Source organism: Barbus barbus, assembly GCF_936440315.1.
Source record: "Barbus barbus genome assembly, chromosome: 16".
In the NCBI taxonomy this organism is placed as follows: Eukaryota; Metazoa; Chordata; class Actinopteri; order Cypriniformes; family Cyprinidae; genus Barbus; species Barbus barbus.
Window position 1 is genome coordinate 29586397 of NC_136744.1, and position 11781 is coordinate 29598177.

At 36.0% G+C, this 11781-nt stretch overlaps 1 protein-coding gene across 1 annotated transcript; it reads right to left on the minus strand.

Annotated features, from left to right (window-relative positions):
• Window positions 1-5279: 5279 nt before the first annotated feature.
• Window positions 5280-11535, minus strand: tomm20a (translocase of outer mitochondrial membrane 20). The gene is made up of 5 exons (XM_079437311.1): window positions 11323-11535; window positions 9606-9652; window positions 7712-7793; window positions 7487-7629; window positions 5280-6679 (listed from the first exon to the last, which is right to left on the minus strand). The coding sequence occupies exons 1-5, from the start codon at window positions 11444-11446 to the stop codon at window positions 6635-6637; spliced, it is 441 nt and encodes a 146-aa protein (XP_079293437.1). The 5' UTR covers window positions 11447-11535; the 3' UTR covers window positions 5280-6634.
• Between the last annotated feature and the right edge of the window lie 246 nt (window positions 11536-11781).

Here is an 11781-nt window from a genome sequence, read left to right on the forward strand (position 1 = left end):
TATATTGGAATATTTTTATTTTTTACATTTACTCTATTGCTTTTGTTCCTCTTTTGTAAGTCCCTTTGGATAAAAGTGTCTGCTAATATGGTGCATCACATCAAGCCATCAATTAAAATCACCAAAAGTTGTTGCTTTTGCAATATAAACCTGATGCAATATTTGATTTGGAGAAGATCTTCAATGAATAATGAATAAATGACAAACCGAATTTTACTCGGTTAGTCACATCAATGCTGTGTTTCTCTTTTGTAAGTCACTTCGGATAAAAGCACCTGCTAAAAGATTAAATGTAAAATGCATAAATGTAAATGAAGCTATAATAAGGGTATATAAACAAACAATGACAAACTTAAAATTTGGGTGAAGTGTTCCTTTAAATGTTTTCAAAAAGAATGCATCTATTCTACGGAATTCTGCATATTGTCCCTAAAAGTCAGCACAGAAATGGGAAAAATTCCCAATTTTGTCTAAATCCAGTGCACAAAACAGTCAAATGTGAGGGGATTTGATCCCTACAATGAGCGTGTTGTATCAGATGGCACAGCTGTTAGCACTCCAAGCACGTACACCTCTCTTTATTCTTAGGAAGTGCCAAGGATTTTCCCCCCAACGCATGACACAAGGCTTAAGACTGCTTTGGTAATTAAAATCCCCCCCCTCTGCTGCAACACACCGCCATTATTATTAGCACGACTATGACTCGGTTTACATTTTCTCAGCGTCTGCTGGCATGACAGCGCTCGGCTTTTTCCTCTCTTGCACCATGATCCATTTCAGGCTGCACTCTCTCCCCCCACTGGCACGTACACACAGTTGGCAGTGAGAGCTGAACGACAGCACATAGCAATGCGTTTCTGATTGTCTGTGGTAATCCTGTTTTGAAATGCATGCATTGTGATCAAGGCACATGCATAGGAGTATAAGCAATATTTGCACGATGCATGCATGCAAAATGTCAAACACATAAAATTAAAAAATGCTCTGACCAATTATTCACATGCAAAGAATTAATCTCTTCAATTATTTAATGCATGTTACAGTGATGCAAACACACAAAGCACTTTTATAGTGGAGTTACCTCACATAAACTAATAAAATAATGACAAGGTCATTTGTCAAATCTCCTTTAATCATGTCAGCCTACAGGTTCTGGTGGTAAACTAGTCAACACCACGAGGACTAGAGAGCCAGGGAGGTTATCCAAGGGGCTGGAGCAACAGTGCCCCCTGTTGAAACTATGACAGACTCTCATTAACACAGGTTTACAAGATTATAGTCCGTACAACACCAGCTGTTTTTCTTTGCTCTAATGTCATACTCGCACCCCAATCTGTCTTATCTAGTTACTTAACATCAAAGTATGGTAAAGTTAGGTTTACCACAAGCCTTATTTTACTCCCCCATATATAGGCAAATTCGTCTTCCAGGTTCTGATGTAATAGTACCTGCACCACTCTATTACCAAAAGCAACTACAACAGCAAACGCTTGGCTTCTGCATTTTAACAATGCTGACATTGCATTATGTTCCAATGCCAGTATCTTTGAACAAGAACAAAGCTTTCTCCATTGGCCACAGTATCATACACAGACACACAACACCACAAATCAGCTTCACTCCCTCTAATTGACTTGTTGAGGTCAGGAAGACATGCTTATTAAAACTTAATTAAACCATTCAAATTGAATCAAGAAAAAAATAAATTCACAGGGCTAAAAACGTCATTTTTGTAATGAAACTTTTAATAAACTGTTCTTATATTGTAACATTTTCATGATTTAAATTAACTAGACAGGATTTTTGGTTACTGAAATGTAAGCTAACTATTAAATGAAGACCAGAAAAAAATTAAAATAAATAAATATATAAACATATATATTAAAATTTAATTAATTCATTTAAACTTTGGGAAAAATCTGGGGGAAACATAAAACGAAATTTAAGAAAAAATTTAACTTGTTAGGGCCCTAAAAATATAATTTTTGTAATTAAACTCTTTCTAAAATGTTCAATTGTAGTTTCATGATTTAAATTAATTAGACATGCTTTTTGATGAACAATTAAATAAAGTACAGAAGAAAAAAAACAGAATCCAGAAAATTTTAATGGGGGGGGGGCATAATTGGAAAAAATGAAATATAATGGATTTTATGAAAAATTAGATTTCATAAGGCCCTATACCATCATGAAATAAATGACACTTTAAAACATTCATTTTTACTTAATTTCACAATATTATTGTTTTACTGTATTTTTGATCAAATAAATGCAGCCTTGATGAGCAGATTTGTGTATATATTTACATAATTAATACTCGTTCATGCTATTTTTAATTTATATAAATGAGGATAAATGACTATTTTCATTTTAGGATCTCTATCCCTTTAAAGCCCAAATCAAATCTCTGCAGCTTCCCTCTTAACACGCTTTTCCCGTCTTACAAAAGTAAGCGAGGGAGCAGCTTTGGTATGAGTGCATGAGTTCATGGAAAACACACCGTCTGTCATTATGTTTTTATTCGACGGTTCTTGGCTCCAGTTGCGTTTTCATATTTTATTTTCTCTTTTAGAGAAGTATTTTCCAGTTCCTGTCTCTTGGCAGCGCCGAGCGCCAGACTACACCTTCCAAACACAGTAAAAGAAAGAAAGAAACCAGCTGCAGACTTGGATAAAAATAATTAGGCCTGTATTTGTCTTCCAGCAGGGAAGCTTCCAAAGCGACCGAACCCTTTCCTGTGCTGCGGTCATTAGAAGCTCTCTGATGCTTTACTGCTGTGTGAATGAAGCTTTAAGCAGCTGAACATATTCCTCCAAAACAAAACTAATTAAGGCTAGAGAAAAAGCGGATAAAATTTCACAACTCCTATTTTCTCAGGCCAAACAGACCCTCCCAAAGTCCTCTGGAGCTGGACTGAGCCTCATGTAATCAGGATTTGCGGCATGAAGTCTGGAACACATTACACTTTATACTGGCCGAGAAATGCCCATTTAAACAGAAAAAGATCATCAGACTAACATTAATGAATATCCCCCTATGACATCGTGACAGTGTTTACATCATTGTAAACTTACAGTACCAAAGAAAATCGACCTTTCAAAGAAACTCCGACACAAAAGCCACCAACTAAAACATGACATCACTGTTTAAACTTCACTGTAAGCAACGGTCACAAAACCACACCCACCAGCTTTACAATTAGCCTACAACAACTTGATTGGCTGATGAATCCGTCGATCTAAAATTAGATTCTAGTCGTGTTCCAGAAGTAAAAGAAGACCTACTGTGAGCTACAAGATTGTTAAATCAATTAAATATGTATTATTTCAACTATTTTTAATAATTGTGTTCAACAGCTGAATTGCTGGTTAAAAACTACATTTCCCATAATTCTGCAAAGCAGAATATTTATCCCCCAGTCAGATTTTCACATTTCACACCCTTTGCAAAGACCCTCCCCCTTAGTTACTATTGCTATGTCCGACAAGTCATGCCGCTCTCACGCCACACATCATGTTCTCACGCAGTAGAAAATACATCGCTCAAGATATACACCATCAAAGAGGACACTGACAACACGCCGACAGACAAGACAGAGCAGGTTACTTTAGGTATGAAACAATAAATACTGATTTGTGGCTCTTTAATGTGTTGTGACAGATAGCGCCTCATTTTAAGCAGCACATAAACCGATCGTCTTTTCATATTTACTACTATTTATAGCACAGAATAAACATGAATGAACATCAGAAGGTTGTTTTAAGCATGGAAAGACATCAATACACAGTAGATTAACGTTAGTGGACCTGAACTTGAACTTTCTACACTCCTGCATGGGATGTTTCTCAGACAAAATGGCAGATTCAGCATTATGATTGGTCAGATCACCTGTCAATCAAACTCCAGGCCAAAGGTAAATTTACCTCAGACTTTGCTTTTTTTTTTAAACCCTGTGGGAAAAATTAATGGGAAAATACTTCTAGACTCCAACCCACTCTTCACTTGTAAGCATCCAGTAAAATTCTGATTTGATCAACTTTTCACCATTGCACACATACAATGTATACAGAGAAAATGACAGAATCAGGATATACAAAAATATATAGAAACATGAAGCAAATAAATATAAAAAGGACAAGAGTTCACCACAGTTACACCACACTATAACCCAACAAGGCAACACTCAAAAACACAAAACTACCCGAGGATGGAACTGGAAAATGGCTTCAATATAACTATGAAATTTAATTAATTTTTAGAAGATTATGTAAATCTGTTCAGAAATATGCAAAACAGGGAGCACCTGTTATCTCCGTCAACTCTGGAGTTTTTGTGTTTTGCCTTTAGTAGGGTAGAATAAAACAAAAGCATCGGGAAAAACTCTCAAATCTATTTTTAAAATACATTTAAAGGACTACTTTTGATTAGTTGGTCTGGTTTTGTTTCGCAGACCTGGCAACCCTGCGTTCGACCGAAATGTATAATTGTCATTTACATATAACGAAATTGTCAACAATTAAATAATAAAAGATACATTTAATAGAAATAAAGTGAGGGGTTGGTTATGTTTGAGGCTGATCTGTGATGAAATGGTTTAGCAGTCAATTGGTGGAATTTTATTGGCTAAACTATTTAAAAATAAAAATTTGCATATAACAAATCTACCAATAGTTAAATAAAAAATAAAATCATATTAAGTGGAAAACTTAATCTTAAAAAATACAAAGTGAAAAATACATAAAATTACTAAAACTTAAAATGAAAAAAAATCTAATTCAAAATATTAATATTATACTAAAATAACACTGTACCCTAAGCACAAGTTGTGAATGTAACTAAACCTTAAACATGACAGCCATGAGCATTCAGACCTGTGTTCCTTTGCTAAATGTTTGAGGCTGAGAATAAAATGCGGTGTCAGTGTGATGACAAATCATCTTACATTTGGCACTGAATGAGTTTGATAAATGCTTCAGTAAAATGGTCTGCATTATGCAGCGCAGCAGAGCCGAATCCACTGCCGTCTCCATTTAGAAATCTGTCCACATCATTATTCCTGGAAAATCTGAGCACGGTTGGACAGAGGGCAGAAGGTGGATTTATTTCTGCCGGTTTCTCCAGCGAACACTTCAATTATCCACCAGTGCCAAATAAAGACACATACAGTAGATCAGCCAGCAGAACGGCCGGACCTTCTCGTCAGATTTACACCGGGAATTATCATGTGCTTTCAGAATCTGTGAATTTCACAACATTTGTGCTTACAGAAACCACCGAGAAACAGCAAAAGCACTTTATTAGTTTAACAATAACCCAGTTTACAGTGAGAATAAAAACAGATTATTTTATCATGTTCCTATAATTATGATGCACAATAAATAATTGATTGCATTCTAAAGTTAAAGTTTTCGGCTTTGCAAGTTTGCGTGACATTATTAACCAATCGCTGTAATGTATTAAACTATTTATGAATAAAACTTGATTTTATTTATTTTTTTCCCGTTAAATAAAATCTAAATATTAGGTGAAAAATTTAAACAAATTATAAAAGTTGCCTTGGCAACCCTAATTTGAAATAAGTTGCTAAAACTAAAATAAAATCTAAAACATTTAATTTTAATTTTTAAAGAAAACTATTAAAAACCTGCACTTTTTAAAGTTTTAACTTAAATTAAAATAAAAAAAAGTAAAGTTTTGCTAACAGAAATAACGCTGCAATAAAAGAAAATAAAAAATATGGAATTTTAACTGAAAATACGTGTTTTTATATTTGTGCCTCTTGGTAAAACAACAATCAAATAATCTATTTGTATTACTTATGGTTCATACCACACATTTAGGCTAATTAGCAGTCTACCTGAATAGGAATATTTTCAAACATATGCACATAATATTTAATGTAGTGATCGTTGTTATATTTTGTATGCCATTATAAACAATAGCATTGTTGACCAATAGCTTTAACTGTCTCTGCTTATTAAACAAGGAGTTTTAACAAGAAATCTCCTTCAATTCAGACAACTGGAAATCTGACCAGAAGTTTATAGTTCATAATAATCTGTGTGTTAGCACTGCCTCCTGGAGGAAGAGCACTGCAATCGTGATCAGCAGCATTGCAGGGAAATGAGCAAGTAATACAGCAGAAGCACATGTAGAAATGTGAGCAAGAAGACATTCTTCATTAAAGTATTTAATGAAATTATTATTTAAAGTTCAGTGCATACAAATTACAAATGTTCCCAAAACACTTTCATACTCAAAACGAGGCATAAACAAAAAAATCTGATTACTTTGTAGATAGATCAGCCATACTAATATATGATTAAACACTAAATGTGCATATCCAAAAACCACACAAAGGAACCGCTTTGTGTTTGCAACATATCAACAGATGACCTTTATAATCAGACAAATATTCAACTTGATGCGTTTGTTTGTATTCAAAGACTTCTGATTGTCACAAGAAATCTCGTTTGGAATGAAAATATAACAACTGATAATGCAAACTATGAACAGAGAGAGTGCAGTGATCAGGATGACTGTGCAAACAAACACAGGAATGAACATGATAAATAAAAGACCAGAGACCTGAAGATCAGCAGGTGGATCATCACACACTAACAAACGGCACGCTTCACTCCACGTCATCTTCTCCCAGACTCGGAGAACTTACTATGCGCTGTGAACAGGAGAAATGATCGCGGTTAAAGGAATAGTTCACTCGAGATTAGGATGAGTTTGTTTCTTCATCAGGTTTGTAGAAATGTGTCTCAGCAATGTATGCTCTGCAGTGAATGGGTGCCGTCAGAATGAGAGTCTGATTAAAACATCACAATAATCCACACCACTCCAGTCCATCAGTTAACATCTGGAGAAGCTGCATGTAAGAAACAAATCCATAATAACGCTTCCTCCAGTTAAAAAGTGTTCTGGTCTGAATCAGGAGAGCAATCTTCACAGATTAAGCCAAAACGGCTCTAAACAAATATGTGGCTGGATTTTGATGTGAGAGACAACAGCAGATGGACTTTTTCACTGGAGCAATATTTTAGCAGGAAGCAATGGTTTAAAGTTAAAAATGTTTTGTTTTGTTTCTTACAAGCACGCAGCTTTGGTCTTCTCCAGATGTTAACTGATGGACTGTGGATTATTGTGATGTTTTTATCAGCTGTTTGGACTCTCATTCTGACGGCACCCATTGCTGAGAAACAGATGCAATGCTGCATTTCTCCAAATCTGATGAAGAAAAACTCTGAAATTTTCAGGTTTGGGTGAACTGTAGCTTAGTTCTCTACTAACAGCATGTTGTCATTGACAGGTATTTCAATGTTCAAGAGGTGAAATAGCTAGTAGTCACTGTGAAGACATGTAGCTTTGGAAAGTTCTTGGTTTTCTCTTGCATTCGTACTTGTCCCAGAAGCTACAGGCAGCTCTTGGGGGGTTTAAAAGAATGCAGTGATGGGTATGACACGCATGTTGAGCTCACCTGACTGATCGTTGGTAGTTTGGTGAGCAGCATCTGGAAGACGGGCGGAGGCAGAGTCTGCTGAAGCACCTGCAGGAGCTGCTGTGGTTGGCCGCAGACGGCGATGGCGTTGGTCAGGTGATCAACACCCTTCTCATAGTCTCCTGAGGAACACGTTTGGGCGTTTAACACTTCATGGCATGAAGAGTAGATCTAGAAACCTCGTGAAAAAGACAAACATCTCACCCTGTGCCAGCAGCTCCTCGCCCAGCTGAATCTCATCCAGGAAGAACTTCTGCACGGCTGTGGCATCTTTAAGATCTGGCAGCTGAAAGATAAAGACCCACAATCTCATGCATATGATCAAACTTCATCGCCTTCATAAAGCACTAGAGAAGCTTTTAAAACTGAAGTCAGAATGAGTGCTAGGGAGTTGGACATTTTTACAGAAAAACAACAAAAAATAATAATTCATTAATAAATAAATAAAAAGATCTGACTAAACTTGATTTTAAAAAATGTATTAAAATTTAATCAAATATTTAAATAAATTAAAAAAATCAAAAGAAAGTTTTTAATAAAGAGCCAACTAACTAAATTTAAAATAAAGATTAAAAAGAGAATGAATACAATAAAACTGATTAGAATAAATACATAATTAACAATAAGGTCTAACTAAATAATTATTAAAATAAAATAATTTAAATGAAAAATGATTAAAATAAACAAAAATAAGATCCAACTAACTAAATTAAAACAAATGCTTTAAAAAAAACAACATTAAAGTACTAGTGATAGAAAAATAATAATGTAACGTAGCAGAATCTTAGGTCTTTATAATTTTTTTTTTTGCATGATCATATTTGGGGGTCTGTGGCATTTAATGCTTGAAAATGCCTGATCTAGAATAATATCTACTCAATTAAAGGGGTCATATGATGCATTATTTTGTGTATTTGGTGTAACTGAATATGTTGACATGCCTTAAAGTTCAAAAAAACATTACATTATTGTAGTTCGTCTATACCTCGCCTCTCTCAAATGCTTCGTTTTCAGAGCAGACTGCTTGTCGGAAGGAGGGGCTTTGTAGAAAATGAAGCGTTTGACAGATGTAACGTCCCTTACCATAATCACGAGCTTTAGCTTTCAAAATAAATGTAAAGACAGTTAATAGTGTCCTTAGTTTTCCCATCAGTTCAAGCCCGCGAGGGGAACAGTGATGACGCTCGTATGTGTTTGCAGTACACAAGCCGCGATTGTGTGACTGCGTCTCCCTGTCTCACACACACGAGCACACACACACACACGAGCGCACACACACACACGAGCGCGCACACACACACGAGCGCGCACACACACGCACACACAAACGCACACACACACGAGCGCACACACAAGCGCACACACACAAGCGCACACACACACACATACACACACGAGCGCACACACACACACACACGAGCGCACACACACACACACGAGCGCACACACACACACACGAACGCACACACACACGAACGCACACACACACGAACGCACACACACACGAACGCACACACACACACGAGCACACACACACGAGCGCACACACACACACATACACACACGAGCACACACACACACGAGCACACACACACACACACGAGCGCACACACACACACGAACGCACACACACGAGCGCGCACACACCAGCACACACACACACACGAGCACACACACACACACACACACGAGCACACACACATGCACGACACGCAAAACTCCGCATTTGAACAGTCAATAGCAAATACTTAAACTAATAACAAATCATACAGTCGCTGATTCAGAAGCGCCAGATTGTCAGAGCAAAGCCTTTCTTTGCTGAACATTTGGGCGGCATTACACAAATCTTCCCACACCGTGACAGACATGTGGAGGCGTGTTTGAACGAGCCGTTTTAGGGGGGCATGGCAGAGTCTTAACTTTGATAAAGAATATCTCTTTGGGTTTTGAGACTTTAGTCTTTGTAGCTTCAGGGATCTTATCTATCATGAACAGCTTGTAACACTCCAAAGAGAAAGAACAACTTGAAATGGCATCATATGACTCCTTTAATGACAAGATTCATAAATCTCTAAACGTGATCAGATGTTTGACCTACTTCAGCGAGTCCAGATTTATTTAGAGCAGCTCTCTGCTTCTTCCTCCCTAAAAAAAAAAAAGAGAACAGCACATCAAACTACAGATATCTAGATTTATTTTAACATTTAATGCACATATATATGAAGTAGCTGACTGCAACTTGAATTCAATCTCGAGACTGACAAAAACCCAAGAAAGATACCAGACTGATTCGATTCAGCCGATATGATACTTCTTCATCTACAACACTGAACAACATCAGGGGATATTTACACTGGGTGATGTCATTCATACTGACTGATCAGACAGCTATCTATCTGTTCATGAAAGCATGATCACCTTATGACTCTCAGGTGAGCCGTTCATACGAGTCATTTAAACGAACCGATTCAATGAAGCATTCATCGGGGGAAAATACATGATCTGAACGTGACTGACCTGCTAGTTATCATCAAGACATTGTGTTATAATCTAACAGTGTTGGGAAGGTTACTTCGGAAATGTAATAGGTTACAGATTACAAGTTACCGTATTTTAAAATGTAATAGTAATGTAACTATATCAGTTACTTTATTGAAGCAACGTAACGGAATACATTTGATTACTTTTCAAAATTTTTAACAAATGTTTTCAAATGTTAATAATTTTCAAACATTTAAAGCAGGCAGGGTTAACTTTACAGTACTCAACACTAGGGCTGATTTTTAAAAATCGATTTCATTTTGCTCGCGCCATGCTCTACTATTTGAGCTACAGGAAAGCTATGAGGAAATATTAAATATTAAGTGGAGATCTGAATTAAATAGTGCTTGGTCAATATTAAACAGTAATGTGTAAAAATAATCATCAGGCCGTCTACAGGACTTTGTTGTGATGCATAATCTACATTAGCTCTATTGTTTATAATACATTATGTATTATAACGGTTTTCTTCAATAAAACCATATGATTTCTTGCTTTTGATACTTTATTTGAACTAATTATTATTGCATTATTGCTATTATATATGTACTTTAAGTCATTTTAAAAGCTATTGTTCACTTACATCTCATCACAAAAATAAATAAATAATAATTACAGGGCCCTATGAAATTCGTTTATTTCCAAATTCAGTTTTCATTTTTCTATACTGTTTTAATGGTTAAATTAAATTGTATTAATCAAAATATTAATCTAATTTTGACAGTTTTATCTTTACCAAAAATCTGTTTTCCATTATTTTCTGGATTCCATTGCATTTTAATAATCAAAAGCATCTCCAATTAATTGATTTTATATTAAAAAAGTATTTATTTTTTCAGAAATACTGCACATATACATTTTTCACACTTTGCTGCTTGCACTCTTACATAGAAATGTGGATTAATAAAATATTATTTAGTAAAATTGTGGATTTTATGGTAAATTAATCGTTTAGATTACTCGATTAATCGAAGTAAAAATATTCTGCAGTTAAATACGGATTTAAATCATAATATATAGTTTAATATCTATGATACTGTGTTTGAAATCAAATCTTTTCATAACCATGACACGCAGCTAACAATGCTTTGGAGAAATCAAGCATATAACAGCTACATAAACTCAAAAAACAGATACACGGTCATTTAAACTAATTACACTTACATTTATGTTGTGATTAAATGAGGTAATAATTGACAGAATTTAATTTGGTTGATGTAAGTAGTTACTGTGATCTGAGCGCTAATGCTAGTCTCGCGGATCTCAGGACTCACGTTCACGCAGTCTGCTTTTGAAGCTCGGATCGCTGCGTCGTTTTCTGTCGAAATAGATACAGTACCCGATGAAGATCGCGCCGCAGAGGCCCGCGGCGATCGCGCTCGGTTTGCCGCACATCATCGCGGCGCCGTTAACGGAGATCTGCTGCGGTTTCTGCAGGACACGTGCTCACACAGCGGCAGAAGGACCCCTCTGATGACGAACGCTCTGTGGGGGTGTTCGCTGCAGACGCCTGAAAGATTAAAAACATCACGCATGTATTCTAAATAGGGTGAAAATGCTTTTATTTTTGTAGTTGCTTTCAATTTTCAATTTTTTGTAGGCACAACTGTATAATATTCAATATTTGAATATTATTAATTTCCGTGAACTTCCATGATTGTTGTGTTTTACAGTGATTACTGGAAATATTTCTATTTGCATAACAGGCATCAATCTTTTGAATTGGCAGATAT